General features: G+C 40.7%; 1 protein-coding gene across 1 annotated transcript in view; it reads left to right on the forward strand.

Moving 5' to 3' along the window:
- acsf3 (acyl-CoA synthetase family member 3) overlaps positions 1-23,718 on the forward strand; it is a 32,791-nt gene extending 9,073 nt beyond the window's left edge. The window contains exons 4-10 of the mRNA XM_034882100.1: positions 633-787; positions 1,707-1,852; positions 7,612-7,709; positions 8,221-8,347; positions 19,567-19,701; positions 20,076-20,187; positions 22,562-23,718. Coding sequence (XP_034737991.1) covers positions 633-787; positions 1,707-1,852; positions 7,612-7,709; positions 8,221-8,347; positions 19,567-19,701; positions 20,076-20,187; positions 22,562-22,676 — 888 coding nt within the window. The 3' untranslated portion in view covers positions 22,677-23,718. The remainder of the gene's footprint in view (positions 1-632; positions 788-1,706; positions 1,853-7,611; positions 7,710-8,220; positions 8,348-19,566; positions 19,702-20,075; positions 20,188-22,561) is intronic.
- The last annotated feature ends 506 nt before the right edge of the window (positions 23,719-24,224 follow it).

Below are 24,224 nucleotides of genomic sequence, written 5' to 3' on the forward strand. Positions count from 1 at the left end.
GTGTGTGTGTGTGTGTGTGTGTGTGTGTGTGTGTGTGTGTGTGTGTGTGTGTGTGTGTGTGTGTGTGATGAGATGGAGTGAGTGAGTGGAGTGGGTTGTGTATAATAGCTTTGACCTTGACAAGTGAGTTTTGTGATATTTAAACAGTATTTTTATATTTGCATGTAGTTCACAATGTTAGCTCATGTACATCAACGCCTGTGTGTTCAAACCAGCGTGCTTGATGCAGTGGACGATATGAGTGGCTCCTTCTGTAGTCAAAAGCACATGTGTCAAAAGTAACCACACAGAAAGCCTTTAACTGCCCAACAAGCCGGGTCTGCCCTACAGCAGTCTGCTGTTTTCCTCCTTCTGACCTTTACAAATCTTTTTTTTCTTGTCTTTTTTGCTTTTGTGTTGACAGGTTTAGTATGAGGCTTCTGTCCGGGCCTTACTCTGCCATTACATCAAATACACAACAAAAACAATTCACAGAATAAATTTGGATGTTATAATTTAGTTTGCATGGCCCCATCCATCAGATATACATCTTTCCTTTTCACCTTTTCTTGTCTTCCTCTCCCTTTCTCCGTGTTTAGTTATATGTTGTGCTTATCTCTCTGTGTTTCCTTCTCTCTCTCTTTGTGTACCAGGTGTGGGAGATGCTTTTGAGCTCCAAGGCTCCCCCGGTTAATGTGTTCATGGCCGTGCCAACTATCTACTCTAAGCTGATCCAGTACTATGATCAGCACTTCACACAGCCTCACGTCAAGGATTTTGTCAAAGCAGTCTGCAAAGAAAGGATCAGGTACTGGCTGTGGGATCAATGACAGGTGTTTACTCATGGGTTGATGTATTTGTGGATAAATGTATGTGTGTGTACATACAGACTGGTGACAAAGGAAAGGAAACACCCTTATAACGTAGATACATGGGGAAACATAACCAAGTTACTTCCTTACACGGCTGAAAGTGACATTGAATGGTTTTTATAAGTCTGGAAATGATTATGTATAAAGATAAATTATGCCCTATGGCTCCCACTGTCCCCAGATCTAAATCCAGTTGAGCCCCTATAGGAGATTTTGGTCCAAAATGTATACAGATAGAGCTCCATGTTTTAATAACGCACAGCAACAATGTAATAACACATTGCATATTTCACTCATTTTACATTGTTAGATGTTTTGTCCACACTGTTTTTTGTAGTGTCTGCATTTTTTTAAATTCATTGGCTGTGTTGTGTTGTTATTTCACAATCCTCTACTCATTGATTCACATCACATCCAAACGTCAGACAACACAGCAGATGATATTAACCGTGGATTTACAAATATAGTCCTCCTAATTATCTGAAACATGTTTTACCCCTTTTTCAAATTTCACAGGCATTTCATAAACCTCCAAGGCCAATTTTAACTTGATCCTCTGTAAATTTTCATTCCTGATAGACTTTAAATCGACTTATTAGATGGCTTGGTTGAATTTGAAGGTAGAATGCGTTCTGTTATTTTCTTGATAACAGACCGTTGCTAAGTTTAACACACTGTTGCCATAGAAGCAGTTCTGATCACCCTGCCAGGGTTGTATTTGCTGAAACAACCGGCTCGCTCTACATTATCCCTTTCATGTTTCACAACGTTCGTATGGCATAGTTTAACCTAGGAATGTGTTATTGGGATCATGTTGTGTTGACCTCATGACTGGCCCTCACTTCCTCTCTCCAGGCTGATGGTTTCGGGCTCGGCTGCTCTCCCTCTTCCCACTCTGCAGCGCTGGGAGGAGATTACAGGACACACACTGCTGGAACGCTACGGCATGACAGAGATCGGCATGGCACTGTCCAACCCTCTCAAGGGCCCGCGCATCCCAGGTACACAAGTTTGACTGACTGGATACACTTATATAACCACCCACCCACACTCTTCTTCTTGTATTCATTATGGGAAAAACCCATATAGAGTGAAACCAGAAAAAGTAAGATAAAAGTAAACTAATGTCACACTCAGACCTGTTTCAGAGCTGTTTATTCTAACTCCTTCACTCTGGTGGATAATAATCATGATCAGGTGTCAACAGCACTAAAACGATGAAAAGATGATTAAAGACGATTAAACGTCTAAAGACGATTAAAGATGAGGTAACAAGCCAACTGCTGGATCAACGGCAGGAAATGAAGACAAGACATGTTTGACATCTGATAATCAGGAGTTACTCCATCGTAGAAACCCTATTATGATAAAACAAACCAAGGGCTACATAATCTTATGTGCGCTTAACAAGTATGAACACCAATGGAAGTAAATTACAGTACCAAACCAACTGTAAATGGTATTCACATTTAAAATGCTAGTCTGAAATTTGTTTCAGTCTTCCCACTGCCTTTGGGTGGGAAAACTACATTAACTGTATCTCCTTTGTCTGTTGTGGCTGTGTAGTAATTAAGTCCTAATGTAGCTGGCATTACCTTTTAAGATTGTTCTAGCTTATGATAATCAATCAACAAACTTGCAATTAGTGAATTCTTCTACTACAGTCACATTAAACAGATTCTTTTTTTAAATCTGTGTCCAGGAAACATGGGCAGTGAGTACGGTTTTGGAGCTTGAGGCTTTCATGGAGACAATTTAAAACAAAACTGACTTCACAGAGCAGAGGATTGGGGGTTCTGCTTTCTGTTCTTCTCCCAAAGTCAAAAGTTATTACGGAGTAACTGATAATAGGGGATCCCATCAAGTGTGGTTTTGCTGATTTGTTGGTGAAATCTGCTGGCCGTCTATTAGCGCATAATCATCATTTCAACATAAGTTTCATATATTTCAATATGTAGCAGATTCTAAGATGTCATGGACATATTTCTCTTTACATAAACAGTAATGTGCAATCTTTTACACTACAGCATTATTGCCTGGGTTTACAAATGAGATGCCACTGCAGTAATGACACCTTGTTTAATTCTGCCACCTTTCCCGGATTACTCTGCACTTTTGACCAATTAAACCAAACTGTTGATGCATTATTACACACTTATACATCATTCCTCTTGATATTGTTCCCCAACCTCACAAGTTTGATTCAGTACTTCGGTATCATGTGTTGTGTAGGCAGTTTTCTCTGGTGTGATGTCAGGTAAAACCCCATGATTCCAATGACACCTCCCTCACACATGCAGAAACAAAGGCAAGGTCTGGAAATGAGGTCAGACTCGAGGTAGTCGCTTTCTTCTCCCGTCTTCTCCTGTCCCGCCTTCCTCTCTCTCCCCACCTTCTCTTTCCATTGCTGTTCCCCAGCCAACTCTGCTTTACAGGTAAAGCTAATTAGCTTGAAGTGGCTTTGGTTTTCCTCTCTCTGCTGTTTTGTGGGGGCATTGTTTTGTTTGTTTGTCAGATAATGTTTGGCATAAACTGAGCAGGCTGTGTTAGAGTCCTCTCTGGTGATTATTACGAATGGCTTTGGTTCTATTGATGTTTCCACTACAGAGGCTTTAGTGTGTGTGTGTGTGTGTGTGTGTGTGTGTGTGTGTGTGTGTGTGTGTGTGTGTGTGTGTGTGAGTGTGAGCGTGAGCGTGAGAGTGAACGAGCGTGAGCTTGTGCCTGTTTGAGTCAGTCTGTGTTCTTGTCTTGTCTTTAAGTACTGTAGGTTAAAATGGATCAATAGCAACCACAGGAAACACTCAGAGGAGTAGTGGAGTCACCCTCTCTTACACACACACACTCCTTTTCTCTTTTTCTTCCCCCTCCCTGATTTTGTTGTGTATCTTATAGTTTTTGAGCACAGTGTGGCATTCTACTGGCCCTGCTCAAATGTCTGAGCAAAGCAGTAAATGTCCTCCAGCTGTAGCTGATCCTGATCCATTCTACCCTCCATACTGTCAGTCTAATGAAAATAAGATACCAGAGCCACTGTGTGCTTTAGATCTAAATTAACCTTGTATGCACTGTCCACAGCAGTTCAGCATGCACTGATCATTATAAATTAGATAGATTTAGCTTGTCTAAACTCTGCATCAAGCTTGTTCGTTATCCTGCTTCTCAGCTGAAAAACAGTTCTGCGGTCAGTTGGTTCTGCGGTCATCTGATGGCCTGTTGGACTGAGTGCAAGTGGTGGTGTGTGTGATAGACATTGCCAATGAGGACTGGAGTGGATCAGATCGATATGAAGTGAGAGAATCACTTTTGAATCAGGATCTGACCTGCTTTTTATTGGGAGAGCAATAGTCTGTGAAATGGCATAATAACACACACACAGACACACACACACACACACACACACACACACACACACACACATAAGACCACTGAGACCTTCCCTGTATCCCCTGTGCACTCTTTGCTATAATTACTTAACTCAGGAGGTCACACTTGCACACACACAAAGATGGAGGCCGCAGGTGGTGTCATTATAAACATGTTTACGGAATTTCAATTTGTAACGCATTTTGTATTAATAGTTTCACTTAAACATCACTGCAGTTTACAGTTAGGAACAGTTTTGAGATATTTCCTAATTTGTCAGGCTGACTTTGTAATTGTGGCTGTTGAAATTCAGGTCTGAGTTCATGACCACACTAAGATTTCTGGCTTTGTTCGTATTTTTTAACATTGTCGATTGAAGCAGAGCGCTCACTTTTAACCTTTCTTCTTTTGCTCCAAAAACAACCTCTTCCAGTTTTTTTTCTTTAATTAGTTTAAGAAAGTTCTGGCACATCCAGTTGTTAATTGTATGTGCATTTACTCAGTTTTTGTATTGGATTAAAATTTCCTGGCAATAAGGTTATGTAAATGTGTGTGTCGTCCGCATAACTATGGTAACTTATTTTGTTTTCCACAATGTGATCCAGTGGAAGTATGTAGATGTAGAGAACAGAAGAGGCCCCAGAATGGAGCCTCGTCACATTTGTACCCCACGTCATATTTGTATGCTCAGATGCATAATAACCTATAGGCACAAAGTTGTCCCAATTCTTTAAGTAGGATTCAAACCAGTTTAGTACTGAGCCAGAAAGTCCAACCCAGTTTAACAATCTGTTCAGTAATATGTCATGGTCAACCGTGTCAAATGCAGTGCTGATCAAGTAATACTAAGACTGAAATTTTACCACTATCTGTGTTTAAGTGGATGTCATTAAAGACTTTAACAAGAGCTGTCTCTCTGCTGTGGTGGGGTCAAAAACCTGACCTTGTTTGGTTACAAGAAAAGATTGAGTTATTAAAAAAATGCTTTTTCACAGATTTTCCTTCAAAATGGAAAATACCTGAAAGAAGAGACGTGTTTATAATCTGTAGAAGCTCTGAAGCAAAACAATTTGAAATATTCTTGAAAAAGCCCATTTTCTGAATTTTGTCACTGAAGAAGGAGGCAAAAACATTGCAGGACTTGGTGGATAAAGGTTCAAATGTTACTGGTACTAAAGGGTTTGTTAACCTAACCTCCAGTAGCAAACAAAGCATTTGAATTATTATTTTATGGCGTTTCTGGCGATAATGTCAGAGAAGAAGGACTGCATTGCATTCCTCAGTTCCAAATTATAAATGCAAAATCTCTCTTTATAAGTGTCATAATACACCTGGAGATTTGTTTTTGACCACCTGCCACATTTTTCATCGTTCAGCTTTTCGACCATTTTTCTGTTCATACCTGTGTGGCATTTCTCCATGGAGACAGCTTTGACCTTAGTTGGAGCAAATTACATCAATAACATTTGTAATTTTACAATTTATATAATCTTCAAGTTCATTGACTGGGACCCAAGCTGAATGAATATTTCACTGGTCTTTTCACTTATAAACCGTTTTATTATTACATCTGTTTGAACAATTGTGAGCACAGAAATAATGCTGTAAAAGAAAACACAGGAATGATCAAAGACAGCAACATCAGTCACTATAACCTTGGAAATTGTCGGGCTCTCATTTATAAAACTGTGCGTAGGATCCTTACTTAAAGTGTACATACACCCAAATGCCAAAAAGGGCGTCCACCCAAAAAAATTCTGATTTATAAAATCTTGCGCACGCACATCTGTAAGCAATGTTCAGAACCGTACTGTTCCACCAACAGTATTCAAGTTCAGACTGATAACGAGGACATTAAGGGCTATGGTTGCGCGAGAGCTTATTTTCGGTATTCCCAGACTTTGGCTATTGATGATAGATGCACTGCACAGACATATATTTAGTTAGTTAGGCTACACTGTGTTCTGCCGTTATTAAGTAGTGCGTTTGATTCCTGTATTCCATCTCCTCCAGCGCAACGTAGTGGACAATGTATGGTGAGACAGCGTTGATTAAACATTAAGAACACATTTTTATTTAAGATTTGAGTTTAAGGTGTTTATGGAACGATTATCTCTACAAGTGCAAACAACACTGCTAGCTGTAATCTTCATGATAACGTGGATGATATGGAGTGAAGAAACACATTTGAGGCATCAATACTGGAAAATATTAAGTAATCGTTTTTCCCCACATCTACTTTCTACAGTCTGACTTGAAATCCCCTTTTGTCTCCAAAATGTGTGTATGCGTGGGTCAGAGTTTGCGTGGAGGACCGCACATTCTCCCGTCACTATTGTTTTTTATAAATCACAACCTTTGCGTGGGAAGTGGCGTACACATATTTTCACGTTTATAAATGAGACACCAAACCCTTGGGGATGATCTACTCCAGAGTGTGCTCCTTATTGTGTGTGGGCTCTGTCACATGCTGAGTCAGTCCATTAATAAGCAAAAACACACAACACAGTTCTTTAGTCCCTCTGTCCTGGGGGTTGTCAACATAAATGTTAAAACCACCAGAAATAATTACACAGTCAAAGTTAATACAGATAATTGAAAGCAGTTCAGTAAAGTCATGGAAGAAGGTCGCACAGTATTTAGGTGGCCTGTAGATGTTTAGAAATATAACTCTAGGGGAGAACCTTAGCTGAAGTGCCACATATTCAAACGAAGCAACATTTCCTTAAGATATTTCCATACATTGGAATGAGTCATAAAACAAGATGGGGACTCCACCACCCTTCTTATTCACTCAGCAGTAGTCTGGACTGAAGGGCTGACTTCCACTGTTGAGTCAGCAGCAAAGTAAACTATATAGGAAAGACTGCGGATTATAGAGGTGTTTGGAGTATTATTGACATTGTGGGTGTCTGAGTAGACTGATATTGTAAATTTTGGGTTGACTTGCCAATGCCAAGGATGTTGCTGTTTTTGTCAAAAAGACTGCCAATACTTTTGATGTATCGCAATGTGTAGTGTATTCTGTGCCAAGTATCTCAATTTAGAAGTGTATTTAGGACTTTCTTTTTGAGTTTACTTAATATTGGACAATACAGCTATATCAGCCAAAAAAACATTACTGTCCAAGTAAGCTGACTTGTGATTACTGACACGAATTGCTTCCAGTTTAATGTTTTACAAGCTCAGGAAATCATTTAGTGACCAGTTGTTCCCTGCTGGCATCATGAGGTTAATGCTGTTTTGGAAGAGAGCCCTCCTGCACTAAAGGATTGATGACGATCACTCCACTGGTTGTTGTTCAACTCCTTTAAAAAGGACACATATCATCCCATCTTGCTATTCCCTTTGTACTCATGCATTTTTTTGTGTGTGTTTCTGCTTGATTTGTTGACAGGGGCTGTAGGGTTGCCTCTTCCCGGTGTCGAAGTCCAGATTGTCATGAGTAACACAACCAACACCACCATCGTGGAGGGCAATCATCGTGAAACTCAGGTAATCAATGAACGAACAAGTTATTAAGCTGATGTTGCACATTTTAGGTGTGGCCTTTTATTGTGACCAGCCTAAGGCACATCTGTGCAATAATCATGCTGTCTAATCAGCATCTTGATATGCCACACCTGTGACGTAGATGGATTATCTTGGTAAAGGAGAAGTGCTCACTAACACAGATTTATGAACAATATATGAGAGACATAAGCCTTTTGTGTGCATAGAAAGGGTGGGGGCAAAAAGTGTTGTATTTTGAATCTTATTCAGTGTATGTTCCAGAATTAGATATGACATATGGGATATTCTTTTTTTTCTGTATTTATTACCAATTGGAATACAGTATTTTTCTTTTATAACTCTGAATGCAGGTTAAATTCAGTTTAGCATGTGTTGTCTTACTGTTGTTGGCTTGTACATCACACAGCATCAAGTGGATAGTGCATTCAACTATTTTAAACTGTCTACTTTATCTGTCTTGGTCTCTTCCTTTCTCTCTGTAAATCAATTGCAGGTTCGTCAAGGTCTGGAGGGGAAAGAAGGGGAACTCCTGGTTCGAGGTCCATCCGTCTTTCAGGAGTACTGGAACAAACCTCAAGAGACCAGAGAGTCTTTTTCTGACGACGGCTGGTTCAAAACAGGTATCAAACCCTCCTGCCCTCTCCCCTCTTCTCTAAACTCCCACACAGCACTGTACATGCACACTCACATTCCCTTGGAGCAACTGAAGTCTGCCACTAATTGCCTCTGCATGAGTTGTACTGTTAGAGGTATTCACTCAAAGAGGATGTCAAAACATTTTTTTGTCTCTGCCGCAGACTGAACTTTTAGGGCTCAATTTTAAACACTAAAATACCAGGAGCCCAGTCCAGGTAGTACATACACACACTAAGACTGTGTGCGTGCGTGTGTTTTTTTTGGGGGGGGGACTATGAGGGAGTGATAAATGGACTATGTGTGTTTTTGGTGCTGCAGGGCATTTTTCCTCCTAAGTGGTTGTGACTGCTCTGGGTCTTGAGAAACCAAGTATTGCCTTCTCGATCCCTCTCTTTCTCTCTCTCTCTCTCTCTGTCTCTCTCTCTCTCTCTCTCTCTTTTTTTAACTGTGTGTGTGGCAGCACACAGGGAAGCTGTCATCAGAGGTTCTCTTTCCCTGCGGCCCAGTAATTATTTTTCTGCCCCCCCTTGGGGGGAGTGAGGAGAGGCAAAGCTGGGGGATGCAGGAGTGAGGGCAGAAGCAATTGGAGCTTTGGATTGTTATGTAGACAACAGGAAATAAGAGCCAGAAGCAAAAGAGTAAGGGAAGAGCTAAAAGTATGTGGTGTTGGTAAAGTTAGAGAGAGTCCGCTACAAAGAATGGCCCCAGACAGAGTGGGGACGGATAAGGTGGGGATGGAGAGCTGGTTTTGGTGGTGGAGGAAGGGTCGAGGGGTTAAAAAAAGCAAGTAAGAAGCGAGTGATGGAGAGCGATGCTGGCGCGGCAGTGGGAGAGCAGGGCAGAGTGTGTTTAATTGGCTTTGCAGGCTGGAAGGACAGACATCCAGAGCACAGCACGCTGCTGTCACACTCCATTACAGCCACTGGCCACATAATGAGAGCCTGCGCAATCAGCTCCCCACAGACCAGTGCCTCAAGCTCGCACGCACGCACGCACGCAGGCAGGCAGGCAGGCAGGCAGGTGCACGCACGCACGCACGCACGCACACACACACACACACACACACAACCACACACACACCATGGACTGCTCAATAGGAAGCTATCAAACATTCCTTGCCCAGCCACCTGACTGTTCCCTGATGCCAACTTAAACACACACACACCTAAACAAACACACACATATAGAGTACTTATTTGTTTTGTGTAATTTTTTAATAATTAAGCAATGGGAAAATAATCTCTAATTGAAAGATGTATCGTTAGATTGGTCAACTAATTGAAAAAATAATTACTAGATTAAACGTTTAAAAAACATTGTTTGCGAAAGCCCTGCAAATAGTTGTATTCTGTTTTTATTTACGTTTTACACAACGTCCCAACCTCATTGGAATTGTAGTTTGTGGTATTAAGAGCAATCTATGATACTAAAGTGACAGAAAAAGTCATGTAAACTAAAAATTTAGACTGACTGTTGAGGATGACCATAACGTAAACCTATTAATGTCCCTGTGTTTCTTTGTTGTGGGTGGCGGGGGGGTATTAGCCAGAAACTTCTTGCACTTACACCTCTCCTTAGCTTCCTACCTTCCCTCTCACAGACTTAACCTTTTTACGCTCACACCTGCTTCATGTATCACACTCCACCTTTCTTTCTACTCTGTCTCATCATCACACTCCATCGCTGACTTGCTTACTCTTGCTGATCTCGTGTCACCTTCCCACAGAGCTTTCTGTATCTCACTTTTTCTACATCCTCCCGTTTTGACCTGCAGGTCATTGAGGGAAAAAGAAAGGTGTTCAGCACTAGACTGCTTTTCAGGCATCTGACTAAGACACACTTTCTTTAAACTTAGGCTCTCAAAACTGATTTGTTGACTTTTTCAATGAATTCCAAATGTTTGATTCAATGAGATGATAATGCAGAAAGATACTAACAGCATCTAATGCATTCACTATGTTGATCGCAGTGAAGTGTTTAAGGGAAGTGCCTTCAACATTCCTGCCCTCAATTGCGCATCAATAATTTTTAGTGATCGAATTACAACTGTAATCATTTATTTGTCACAACCTTACTCTTAACTTCACTTTTAAAACCCAGCTTTCAGCAGCATATTTTAATAAGCTTCGACATACAATTTTCTTTTACGAAACCTTCTTTTATGAGATAATAGTCAAGTTTCTATTCAAATGTAATGCACATTTTAACCAACTGTCCGGAAAATCAACACAAAAAACGCAAATGAATGTATGTTTCAATCCATTACTGTTATGCAAATATTAGGAATTAGGTGCATCAAGGTAAAGAGCTTGTAGTAGTAATTATCCAGTCACGTACTATTTTACCACTACAGAAGAAGGCATATCAAGATGATGTTACTAAATCGGTGGGAGTAGGGTCCTTTTGTGGAAGGTTACAGTCTCCTCATCGCTCCTTAAGGATTGGATGTTTTGGTCTGCCAGCTTTTCTACATCCGCTGTGGATCTGAAACTTTACTGGACATTTAAGTGTGTTTTCACACCTTTGTTATTTGGTCCGGACTTTGGGACGTTTCAGTTTGGTCCAAACCAAAATTGCAGGTGAGAAAGGAACCTCGGACCACGGTCTGGATCAAAAGACCACATTTTGGTCAGATCAAAAGAGATGGTCTTGGTCCGGACCAAACTGAACCATGGGGCGGTTTGTTTGAAAACACTTTTTGGATGCTTTGGACTTTTGGACCAATTACAGGAAGTTAGGCAACTGTGTACCATAGAAGAAAGAAAAAAAAGACTGAAAAAAACCCTAGAACAAGAAAAAATAAGTTGTGAGAGTATGTGGGGAGAAAAGGAGATTAGGAGGAGATAAATCAAGGAGATCAGACGCACTCCCTTCTTCTCACCAACACACATACGTGGTGACAACCGTCCGTAGTTTTGTCATGGAACATTCTTTAGTGCGCTGGCAAAATCATTATGTGAAACCAAAAAGAACAGGATCAAATGTATACAATGTAACTAAACACAAACTTTGATTCGGACCTTGGTCCGGACTTTAAGATGTGAAAACACCCTAAATCACATGCTTGTACATCTTGGTTTATTTGCTGAGTCTGTTTTATTTTATACAAATTTTCTTTTTATCAAATGCAATCAACATTTTCACTTCAGCAAAATATAAAAAAAATGTTGCAATATCTTTCCAGTGTTGGCGTTGAACAGGTTGATGGGTATGCACTTACTGTTGCAGAAAATCCTTTTCCTCCCTGTTAACCAAAGATAGATTATGTCAAGCACTTCAGTCTACTTAATTCATGACCTAAAACTGCATTGAACTGTAAAAAGGTTTAAAATCCATTGCAGTCTTAAAACACATTCTGTTTGTGCTGTGTGGCAGACAGAGGGGAAGATGAAGAGAATGAAGTAAAGCTTAGTGGGGAGAATGACAGGCCAATAGGAAGAGGAGACAAAGGGAGAGAGAAGGAAAGTGGAGGAGCATGAGAGTTTTAGATCAATAGATTCTCAGCTGGCCAGAGGTGTCTTCTTTAGTAAGCGGGTGATGTGTTGCATGACTGGCAGTTCTATACGGAAGCTGTCACCTTCTCCCGAGTGCCCTCTCCTTCCACTCATCTTCACAAACATCTTGGCGCACATTGATCCCATCGCGCCTTTTTTAACCCTTGTTTTGTGCTCGTACAGTATAACGCCTGCTGTCAAGAGCTACACTATGAGTTTAGCTCAAGTTGACAAAACTTCAAGAGCATTTGTTGTTGGATTTGATGTACACATGTAAGTACAGCAAGTCAAATGCAAGAAAGGTGAAAAGAGAGCAAGAGATAGACTATAAGTAGTGCAGCAGATTTGGGCTCAGTCTGTGCCTTCCAACAAAGAGAGCCTGATACTACACCCGGAATGAGTTATGATGTTCTGTATAATAAACCATAATATAAATGTATGAATACATAAATTAATAAGGACTTGTGGGAAGAGACGGAAGCTAGGCATTAGTGATTTAGCAGAAGCTGTGTTTTGGGGCTAACTCTTAACCCTGCCTTATCTGATGTTTAATTATTTATTTGATGAACTTTGAGAGATTTGGGCTCAGAGTTAGAAAAGCTAAAAATTTGGGGAATAAGCAATCTTAGTTGCTTATTCCCCACTTATGTGAACCAACTGAATCCTGAAAAAGGCAGAAATAGCAATACATGTGGCAAAATATTTGGTTTCAAGTTGAGATTTAGTTTTTGCAACCAAAACCATTTCCACAAGTATTTTAGGATGCACCTGCCAGTCTTCTATTATGAATATACTGTATGTTGCTGGATTTCATTCTCAAACAGACAGTTAATTAAGTGTTATACGGCATTCGCTTTGAGAATTTGTATGTACTTCCTCTTGTGAATGCATGTGTGTTTGCTTGTTTGCATGTGTGCGACTGAGAGAGATGTAACCCCAGCTGTAAAGGTGAGCTTCAGGGCTGCAGGGTAAATTCTCCACAGACAGACAGACAGACAGACAGACAAGCAGACAAGCAGAAGCATGGCTCATATCCCGCAGAGCCATCACTAGTCGTTTGTGCATTGCTCTTTTGCTCCCAGCTGTGCTCTCTTCTTCCCTGCCTTTATCCCTCTCGTGTTCCCAATGTCATATTTTACCCCAAGTCACTATATGTCCTCCTAACTCCAATTTCAAAGCTCCCTGTGGGATTCACCGACATACTACGCTCCAAAGTACTTTGTTGAAACCAGTCGTTGCTGGAACATTTACAGCCAAGGTGTCAACACACGGTGATCCGGGTTTTATTAACACCAGTTGCAGGTACATGTAGTTAAACACTGCTTGATGTAAGCCACTAACCCCCCTGGAGTGTTGGCAAACTGACAAAACAGCGGCCACTTTGTTTCCTGTATATTGTCCTCTAGAAAGAATTGTCACAAAATCACAATCACAAAATTGTGTGAAAAAAACGTATTTAGCCTTTCAAAAGCAAAACTAATGTCAGTTTTGGTATCTGGTTCGCTCAGTGTTCATGCTTTATATTTGGCGGCTGTTTTCTTGAGTCAATGTGTCGTGGTAGACTATCAGATTTGTCGGATTCAGTGCAGAGAAGGAGCATGTAAACAGCAGTTAAGCTGAACTTGATGAACATGGCAGATCTGAGACAGGCATCAATCCTCAAGTTCTGGTTGCTATCTGCTGGTGGAGAGGCAACCCAGCAAAGAATGTAATCAGCAGCACGAATATAAAGCAATTCAAGCTCCTTTAATTGCATTATATTAAACAAATTAGATCACTCATCCAAGTGCATAGTGCTTTCTTGTACGATATTAATTACAAAAAAAAGAGCTGTGACAAAAGTTAAGGATGATAAATAATGTCAGAGCTGGGATTTCACTGCTTGGCTGTCTGTTATTTATCCTCATTAACTCTTCCATCTAGGCATCGGGGGTTTAATGTGGAACATTAATATTCATATATGCTAAGTGTTTACAGTCACTCCTAGAAGAAGCATGACTCACATCTAGACCTCTTTCATCTCTCCTCTCCACATTGATGGAGGACACTCTGCTTTAGCCCGCAGTGTGAGAGTTTAGGATGGGTCGAACATGAAGTAAGACTGTGACTCCACTTGTTCCATCTCGCAGAGGAGAAGCACCTCCTGATCACCTTTAAACACTTCACTGATGCGAGTGCAGAGACATGAATAAACACAACATGACTGTCGAATATCTCTTAAAAGGAAAAACACTTTTGAGTTTCGGCAGATGATATTTGACATTTTTTAAACTATTTAATGGATTTTAAAAATGTTGTATCTGCAGGCTTAGGTGTCTGCAGAGATGGTATACAGAAGACTACACTGTAGCTTTAGTGCATGTATTAACTTAATTAAAATACAGTTATTGCTTACATAGCTCATGCAACATCCACAAGGATTGTAACTGGTCAGCTTAAAGCACTTTATTGCCTTTCTGGACTGAGTAGTGATTATCGATAGGGAAGACAGTTCATACAGTAGCTTATCAAAGAGAGGCCAGCTAAAAATGTACAACATGTTGACTAAACGCTGTGAGGACAGCCAGGTGACTGAGTTTGTGGTTTGGGTTCTCCTTAAACATTAGTAGTAGAAACTGGTTTTACAGCAACTTTACAACAAGTTAATAGACAGAGCATAAAGAAGTATTAATCACTCACTATGCTGGCTAATTTCTCAATCAGATGTTTGTTTTTAGAGATTCAGCTGGGTTTGGAATTGTTTTTAAGTTGGGCCTTTAAAAAACTTTAAAATCGTTAAACCGTTTGGATGTGATATTACTTTATGGAACAAGTTTAAACTTGACCTCTACAGTCTCTACTGTAGCTATGGCCACACCTCAACACAGAAGTGTACTTCAGGCTTAGATGTTGGCAAATGTGTTTTTCAGTCAAAGAATAATCTAATACATCAAATGCTGTGAAAGGAAAGCAGGAGTTAATGAGGATTTAACATGACAACAGTAAGTTAGAACCTAATTCACCCCAATAAGAAAATGTGTGAAGATGCTCAGTATTAGGAAGGATTCTACTATCTGCTTGGTTTAGTTAGGAAGAGATTCAAACTGGTTACATTTTTAAATGTTGTGTAATTTATGACTGAACAGTTAGCAAGTGTGCCAATTTGTTTTTCTAGAGTAGTAGTCCGTATACTGTTAATTTTTTAACCACCCATTTGAGTGCCTGGAATTGGATTTCAACCCATGAATAATTGTGTCCTCCTTTTTTCAAGCTGTTGCAGTCTTAGTTTAAATGTGCAGTAAGTCAAAGCCAGAATTTTTGATAAAAATGTGGACTGTACAGGAGGCTACATGCCGGCCTCATCTCAAAGATTAAGTGGGGTGTGCACACAAAATACAAGTATGCGTTACTTTCATCAAGGTCAGACTCAAATCCCATTTAATTACAGACACTCAGTTTTTTTCTATTTATTTCAGTAGCACCAGAAATCTGTTATAGGACTTTCACCGCCACCAAAAAAAATGTTTTTGTGAATTCTCTCTACTTCGAGCAACGCTAGTGGCAGACAGGCTGGAGTGTTTTTGTGATGTTGGCCTTTGTCATATGTCACACTCTGCCCTTTTCTTTCACACGCTTTAGGTCTAGGCATAGCAACTTGGCCAGACTATGGCTACGTTCAGACTGCAGGCAAAGGTGGGCCAAATCTGAATAATGTTTGTTTTTTTTGCTCATATGTGACTCAGATCAGTTTTTTTATAGCAGTGTGAAAAGCACAGATCACATGGATCTGATCTTTTCAATTCTGATTTGGGCCAGTTTCATATGTGGTCTTAAATCTGATACACTTTTTGTAATGCGTCTTCTATCTGAACAGTCATATCAAAATTCACATGACTTTTACGTCACTCTGGATCGAAAAATTGTTGTAGCTAAAAGAAAAAACTGTTGATAACACACTTTTCTGCGCAATTAATGGCTTAAAATAATTTAGTGTTCATGAATGAAGTTGAAGTTGTCTGCCGAGCCATGTCATTTTCTTGTTTTATAAAAAACGGGATGGAAGTTTTCTCTGCCCTCCGTCCTCCAGTTAAAGTCTTGATCTGTTTTTCTTTCTTTCTTTTTTCCACACTGTGTGCCTTCACTTTCTTTAATGCCTCAGAATGAGATGAAAGCCCAGTGCAATTAGGGTTCTTATCGTTTTAATTAAGAAAGCCATTCGGCCATATCTGCCTCCGACGCCATAACACATAATGGCAGAGAGTCTCTGATGCCTGAAGTAGTGTTTTTGTGTGTGCGTGCGTGCGTGCGTGCGTGCATGCATGCATGCGTGTGTACATACAGTGTGTGTAAGTGTACAAGCTCATGTGTAAGTGTACGTCCTAGTAACACAGTTCCCAACAATCTCTCTCCCGCTCTTCTTTCCTCCTTTATCAGTCTGTGTTCTCCAATCACTATTCCCACTTGTGACTCTCTCCAAACATGCTGTTCTTTCCCTCGTTTATCCTCCTCCTCAAAGAGACAAGGTCAAAGAGTCCTGTATAAATACTTCAAACTCAATTCAAGTATGCTGAGTGTTTCCTTTCAACCCCTTTGTCAAACATTAATGCTCATTAATGCTGTTTTCTTCCTACACGCTTAAACATTTGCGGGCAAATGCTTATCAATGTGCATGTAAACTGCTCTTTTCCCCATTTCTATTTGCATAAGATGAGAGAGCTACATTGCTGTGACCAAATTATTCCTACAGTGTGTTTTCTTTTTTCGCCTTATCCAAAAGATAAGGGGTGAATTGGGGAAACAATAAATACCCTGTTAGTGGTGTTAACACCCAACCAAGCTCCTCTACTCCCTTACTTTGCTCTCACCCTCCATCCTCCCTCCCCTCCCCTGTTACCCTGGCCTATCAGTGTGGAGCAGTGGTCTGTGAAGAAATTCCCAATATCTAAATTTACACACTGTATCAATCTTGTTTAATAGACTGGAAAGCTTATAGCCGCCGTGGCAAGCCAGCAGAGAGGGCAGCGGTGATAAATTGTCGGTGTGCAGGCGACAGCCGCCCGTGATGTATAATGAAATATTTATGATTTATCCCAGCTAATAAACTGAAATGAAGTGCGTGATGTATGGGAACAGATGGGCCCTCTATTGATGCTGAAGCGGAGAGGCATAGGGGGACGAAGAGACAGGGAAGATGGGTGGAGATGTGGAAACAGGAGATGTGATGAGAGATTCTCCAGAGGTAGTGGGGAAAAAAATGGAGGGCAAGGATGAAACAATAAAAAATAAAAAGATAAACATAGTTGTGTGTGTCTGGCTGACACTGAAAAAGTAGACAAAAATGTGAGATGGATGGAGAGAGATACAGGGTTAGAGTAGAGAACAAATGAGATTAAATGATGAAGTAGAGGACAGAGGGAAGATGGCTGTAAAAACAAAATATAAAAATCTCCTAAAATGTTTTATTGTGTTGATTATAAGGGAGCAAGGGCCAGTCTTTTTCTGTTGTTGTTTCCATATTTCAGGTGTAGACTGTTCTCCTGCTGTAGTGTCTGCTTAACCTGGTGGAACCTATCCCATTACAACCCCACCCCTCCCTAAAAAAGAAGGAATATAGCAAAATTTGGGGAAATACAGTAGTTAGATAAGGAGATCGATACCGCAGTAAATAAGTGTATTACACAAAATGTCAAACTATTACTTTCATGACTCACCAAAGTTAGTATTTTGTAGTATTAGTTTGTATGTCATTATCCGTGGTATTGTAAAGTGTTTCTAGTATTTTATTCTATTTTCATTTAAACATTAATCTATAATTTCTGTAAATGTCATCTCCCCTGCACTGTGGTCTTAGTGTTTCTCCACATTGCCAGGTATTTAATCCTGGTGGAAAAATAGCATATCTTGTATGTCTGAATCGGGTCTATAACCAAAATATTGTGTCAAATTAAATTAAATGGGTAGATTCTAGTGTATACATATTTTTTTGCATTACTGAGTACAAATGGTTATATGTAGGAATAAACTTGCTGTGTACAGTATATTTGTGTGTAATCGTGGAATGTAAACTCCTCCTTATCCATCCTGCAGATAAACTGTCCTCAGTTGTAATATGTACTTTGTTGAGCCCTCAGTCCACCCCCTGTATTCAACCTTTCAACCTTAACTACAGCGTATCACATATATACGTCCATACACGCACGCACGCACGCACCCGCGCACGCACATCCATTCCCTCCTCGGTCGCAGCTGTGTACGAACCACCTGTAATAATCCAAAAGGACACCTTCCTGTTCCTGCTTTTTCTTTCTTTTCCTTCTCTCCTCTGTCCATTTTTCTCCTCCGTCTCTCTTCACTCATCCATACTGACCTATTTCCTCTGCTCGTCATGCCCCAGCCCAGCTGAGCCCCTCATCCCACAAACTATACTCATCCTCCCCCACACCTGTCTGGGGGACAGGTGTGGGTGTGTGAGTGTCTGGATGATGATGTGGAGGGATTCAACACTCATCCATCCACTGCACTTTGACTTTCCCTATCTCAAACACACACACACACACACACACACACACACACAAGCACATACACCAAGTTTCCTTACCCTACATTCCTTAAATCTAGTCATGAAGGTGATATGAACGTTACTTATATGTGTTGTTGTTTTTTTCAGTTAAATTGGTTTTCCCCCAGATTTTTCCCAACAAAACCCAAAAGTTATTGTGAAACCATTCATTGCAATTGTAGTACGTTAGGTTGTCTTTTGCAAGCGCAGCTCAGAATATTAAAATCAGATTGGACTTTGTCATTGTATATACAGTACATACAACAGAATTCAAAGTGCTACTCTGAGGTGCCATCATAAAAACACAAAAAATAAACTATGATCCAGAGCAAAGATGTTAAAAGGATTTAATATTGAGTAAATAGTAAAAGTATTAAGTAGTAAAATAGTAAATAATTTACTCGTATTGCATATTGTAACGTAAAGTGCAGGTGCATAGCAGCATGAGTAGATAAAAGTGCTTATTGTTTTTATCTCATTTAATGTGCAAATTGCTTGTGGGAAAAGAACTGTCCACCAGGGTGGCTAAAGTCATATGTGTTGTTAGTGGCCCTGCTGAGGTAGGGTGTCCTACAGAGAGGGCAGTGGGGAGCATGTGATTTTCTCAGCAGCCTTCATCACTCTCTGGAGCGCTTTCTTATCTTATCTTTCTTATCAGAGCAGCTCACATACCACACTGAAATGCAGTATGTGAGTAAGCTTTCAATGGTCGCCCGTTCCAAAAAATCCACCAGGAGCTTCCTCTCTGTGTTGCAGTCTCAGGAAGTGCAGTCTTTGCTGTGTTGCAAATCCTTGTGAAACCCAGTGTCAATTCCTTGTTTTGTGGTGTTCAGTGACAGGTCATTTACTGAAGACTACCCATTTGCTTCAGTTAATGAAAGAGAATACAATAAGAGGGTTAAATGCTAAGAAGCTGCTTATCATGCTGACATCAACATTTAGCTCAAAGCACCATTGAGCTAAATGCACCACCACCGTGTCTAAGTATAGCCTCACAGAGCCGCTACCATGCCCACAGACTCTAAGCCTTGTTTAATAATACAAAATAAGTTTTAATTCATTCATAATTCATTTTCAGTCAATCTATCCCTTTTCTAACCTGCTCATTAAAAAAAAGTTCCTTTCCTTTCTTAATTATTTGGTAATGCCAATCTTCTTCTATGTCTTTTAGGTGACACCGCGGTCTATAAAGACGGGGTGTATTGGATTAAGGGCCGCACCAGTGTTGACATTATCAAGAGTGGTGGCTACAAGATCAGTGCCCTTGAGGTGGAGCGTCACCTATTGGCTCATCCTGACATCATGGGTAAGTGTGCTGTACAGGTTTAGTTTGTAGCTAGGGCAGGAATGCATTTGTCTTTATTTTGCTCCACTTGTCGGACTAAATTTAATACATATTTTAATGGCTAAACGGTGGAATGTTCTTGACTGTCCCCTAAAATTATTAGACTATCTGGAAAAAGGACAACACTTCCTATCCTCTTCTTAAAGATAAAAGTCAGCAATTTTAACTTAAGTCATTGTTTTGTTTTAAAACAAACTGTGCTGAAGTACAGAGACAATACAACTCTACATGTAGCAGTGTCCTAGTAAGTAAGCACTGTACTGCAAGATGATAGAAATTGAGCAGTTGAAACTTAACAACAACATGTCTGACTGGCGTGATTTTTATCCTTCCAGATGTGGCTGTGATAGGGGCCCCAGATGCCACTTGGGGTCAGAAAGTCACCGCAGTGGTGCAGCTGAAGAAAGGGCAAAGCATGACGCTGCCAGAGTTGAAGACCTGGGCAAGGTACTGTGACTGTTTGATAATCTCTCCTTAGTAGACACTGCCTGTTGGTTAGCTCTCATTACATCTGTGTGGTATCCTGTGTATACTTGCTTTTCAGAATGATGCTAAATTTGTGACATGGTTTTATAACAGATTATTAAGTGACCTTTTCTCTGTGGAAGGTATGCTGCTGGGTTAGTGTGGGATCCAGTATTTTGCTCACATGCACATGCAAATTTGAGCATAGACCTGCATCCTTCAGTCAAAGGTTATTTTCAGTATTGCATGAAAAAACACAACTCCTTCATTAAAAGGGCTCTAAGTGATGTCACAAAGTTTTTTGGGCTATAACTTTTTCGTCACATACAGCACACATCTCCTTACTATCCGCTGGCTGTCTCCTGAACACACTTTAAAAAATGCGGTTTCTGTTGACAAACTGCGCCAAGCTGCACCACTAACATAAACAGTGTACCATTCAATAACCGACAAGAAGGATCTCGGGGTGGGGGTTGGGGGATGAGGAGGAGGAAGGGGGAGAGCTAGCCTCTGTTTTGTTTAACAATACTTTGAACATCAACAAGGAGTGACATCAACCAACATTGTTTATATCACCTTTAATTCTGGTAAAAAGGTGTAAGTTTGAACCTAGCTCAACTTTTGCAGCACTGCAGGTTCACATTGCTGGCACAAGTAGAGTTTATAATTACTTAGCAATTTCCACAGCTCTTTGTCAGTCTTTTAGCAGACTCCAATTGCAGACTGTGCCGTTCAGTACACACATCCCCAGTGACCGGCCCCGGAGTTCTCAGATCAATAGGAAGGGATGTGAGAGAAAGAGAGGCCAGAGATGGACTAATGAGGGGCGCTGAAGGAAAGACAGGAGATGAAAAAGAGGAAGATGTAGAGGGAACGAACAAATGATTGTTATAGAGGGCTTTGTCTTATGTGCTAACAGTTGTTTTTTCCTGCCCTTTCTAAATGTCAGCAGAGTTTATTTTGTCTAACGCACATAGTTGGTGGAGGCATGCAGCCCTACACTTTAGAGTGACTAAAGGCGCAAACCCTCCTCTTCTTTTTTTTATTTTCCTTCTCTTTTACTCACCCGCTACATAGAATTTTGTCTAATTCATGTCCACTTTTTTCTTCACTTTACAACCATCTGTTTTAGTCTTCTATACCATTTTTCTACCACCCACCACTATCATGTATTCACATCTCTGAATTGTGTGTGTGTGTGTGTGTGTGTGTGTGTGTGTGTGTGCGTGTGTGTGTGTGTGTGTGTGTGTGTGTGTGTGTGTGTTTGTGTGTGTTTGTGTCTGTGTGTCACACAGCAGTGGGCCCCATATGGTGAGGGGGTTTTAGATCCTACTGCTGTGGCTTGCTGGTCCAGCATGGTGGATTACTACTGCTGCTTTTGACCCATGTTAACATACACTTGCGCACACACACACTTTTACCCACACAGTGTTTGCAGCCATGGGTGCTGCCAGCAGACAGGCAATGCCAGCACACAGCCTACTGACAAGGCTACGGTGTAGGGGAGAGAGAGAGGGAGATAAAAGGAGACATAAACAAGTAGATGGATGCTCACTCTTCAGTGCCCTGGCTTCAGCTGTCAGTCTCAATCTCTATCACACCCTCTGCGCCTCATACTGCCTTAAACACACACACACACACACACACACACACACACACACCAACATACTGCCCTGGAGAAATTGGTGACACGAGCAAGCCCTATTACAGAGACTTGTATGTATGCACATACTGTATACTCGCTCACACTATACTCACTGAGTCAAAGAGACGGAGACATCTGCTGAAAGGAGTTGTTTGATGGCACCAGTATGAGTCATTATGCTTGTGCGCACCACAAGCACGCAAACAGTAACACACACACAAACGCACACACACTCAGGCACAAACAAACAAACAAACTAGGTTAGAAGATAATAGAAAAGCTCCGGGCTTCAAGACTTGACGTAACAACCGTACACTCAAAACCCCAAAAAATGAAACACTTTTAATTATCCCAGCCTTCTGTTTTTCCTTTTATTATTTGTTTTTGTTTTGTTTTGTTTCATCTCACAGCGATTATATTGTTTTGTATGAAGGGAATTGTCTCTGTCTCGAAGGCGAATTGGGGATATTAGGGAGGAGAGCTGTAGAGTGTATAAAGGACATTTATTTTCTTATCTCGACTACTCTGCCACAGGGCTAGTCTTTGTTTAGCAATTGTTTTTTTTCCATTGTTGCATATGTGTCTGTGTGCATATTCCCATCCATATGTGCACATTGATCAGGGTTGTGTTTTTTGTGCATGCCGGTCTGTGTTTATCTTCCTTTCTGCAGTAAACAGTCTTCACTGTATTAACGTCTGTGTTTATTGCAGGGAGCACATGGTGCCCTACACCATCCCCACAGGCCTGGTGCTGGTGGAGACGATGCCAAGGAATCAGATGGGGAAGGTCAACAAGAAAGACCTCCTGCGACACTTCTTCCCATGACTGGAACCCCTCGATATGTATGACAACATACAGTGTTCTTGTAAAGAACTTCAGATGTCCTGGCTGCCCCCATCTGGTCCTTAGATCAGATAAACCTCAGAGACAAATGGACAGAGGAAACACAAATTATTGGAAAATCCCAGCATGGGAAATGACTTAACCTTTAACTTAATCACAACTATGAGCCCTGCAACAAAGGTAATTCTATTAAATTGAATGCAAATTACACCAAGCATTGTTAACCAGTTAGGGTGTAAGAGAGGTCTGGAAATGTGTGTCCAAATTGCAACTGAGTTTATTAAGAAAAAGTCAAAATTATTTGAAGTTGCTTTAATAAAAAAGTGCTTAGAATTTAAACTAACCAACATGGATGTGACAGACCTAATATGACCCACTTTTTAGGGTTTGCTGTTCCATAATACAAAACTGTTGTATTTGAATCATGATTATGATTCATAAGCAGTTCTAGAGTATGTTCACACTAGAAACACTAGATTTTTTTTAATCTGGCTTTTGGTGCAGTTTGATGATTTCTTTTAAAAGGAATTTTTCCCCTATTAGATAGTGACAGTGGATAGACAGGAAATTTGGGAGAGAGACGGGTGATGACACGCAGCAATGGGCCGCAGGTCGGACTCAAACCTGGACCGCTGCAAAGGACTCAGCCTACATGGAGCGCACGCTTTTTTGCTTAGTGAGCCACAGGTGTCCCCCAGTTTGTATACTAACTGCAAAAACTGTGTACTATAAAGATGAATACAGTATATAGTACAAAAATACTTAAACACAGCAAAACCTATTGGTTAAAGTGATTTGAGCACTCATACATACTGGTATCTGATGTTTTGTGTGTGTAAATTGCGAGTGATGGTTTCTACAATCATGGTTAATTACTCCTGCACTAAACAAAATATTGTGGCAAATCTGTTAGAAAACACTGTTAATATCAGGTCCCTGGCATTGTACGCACACTAGTGCATTTGAAATAACAGATAATTTTATAACTGAAATTAAAAAGGTTTATAAAATAATTTAGCATGAAGCTGTTTTTTCTGTGTGTGCGTGAGTGCGTGCGTGCGTGCGTGTGTCTGTGGTTGCACAGGTGTGAAGAGAGCCTGAAGGCGGATTCTCCAGCAAGGTACAACATCACAGCTGGATGCCCCGCACTCCATCCGATTAACCCTCTTGCTCTGCTCGCTCTTCTCACCTCTCATCCTTTCTCATCTCCATTTCTCCAATACTTCCACCTCTTCTGTCCTCATCACAAGTCAAAACAGATTGCAGCAGCACCGGGACCAACGTGACTCTAAGGACTCCTTTTGAATGAGCAGTGGCGTGCTGCCAGAGTAGGCAGAGAATGTGTGAAGAGTTGGATGAAAAAAGGCACAGAGGGGTGAAAAAAACATAGAGTAGGACAGACAGAGAAAATGGAGCCTTAACAAGAGCTGGCTCGAGGAAGTTAAAAGAAGACAAATGTAGATGTAGAAGAAAGTCAACATAAGGTTTTGAACAAGTGATATGCAAAGGATTTGGAGATACAGAAGAAAG

This window comes from Etheostoma cragini, chromosome 1, assembly GCF_013103735.1.
Source record: "Etheostoma cragini isolate CJK2018 chromosome 1, CSU_Ecrag_1.0, whole genome shotgun sequence".
NCBI lineage: Eukaryota > Metazoa > Chordata > Actinopteri > Perciformes > Percidae > Etheostoma > Etheostoma cragini.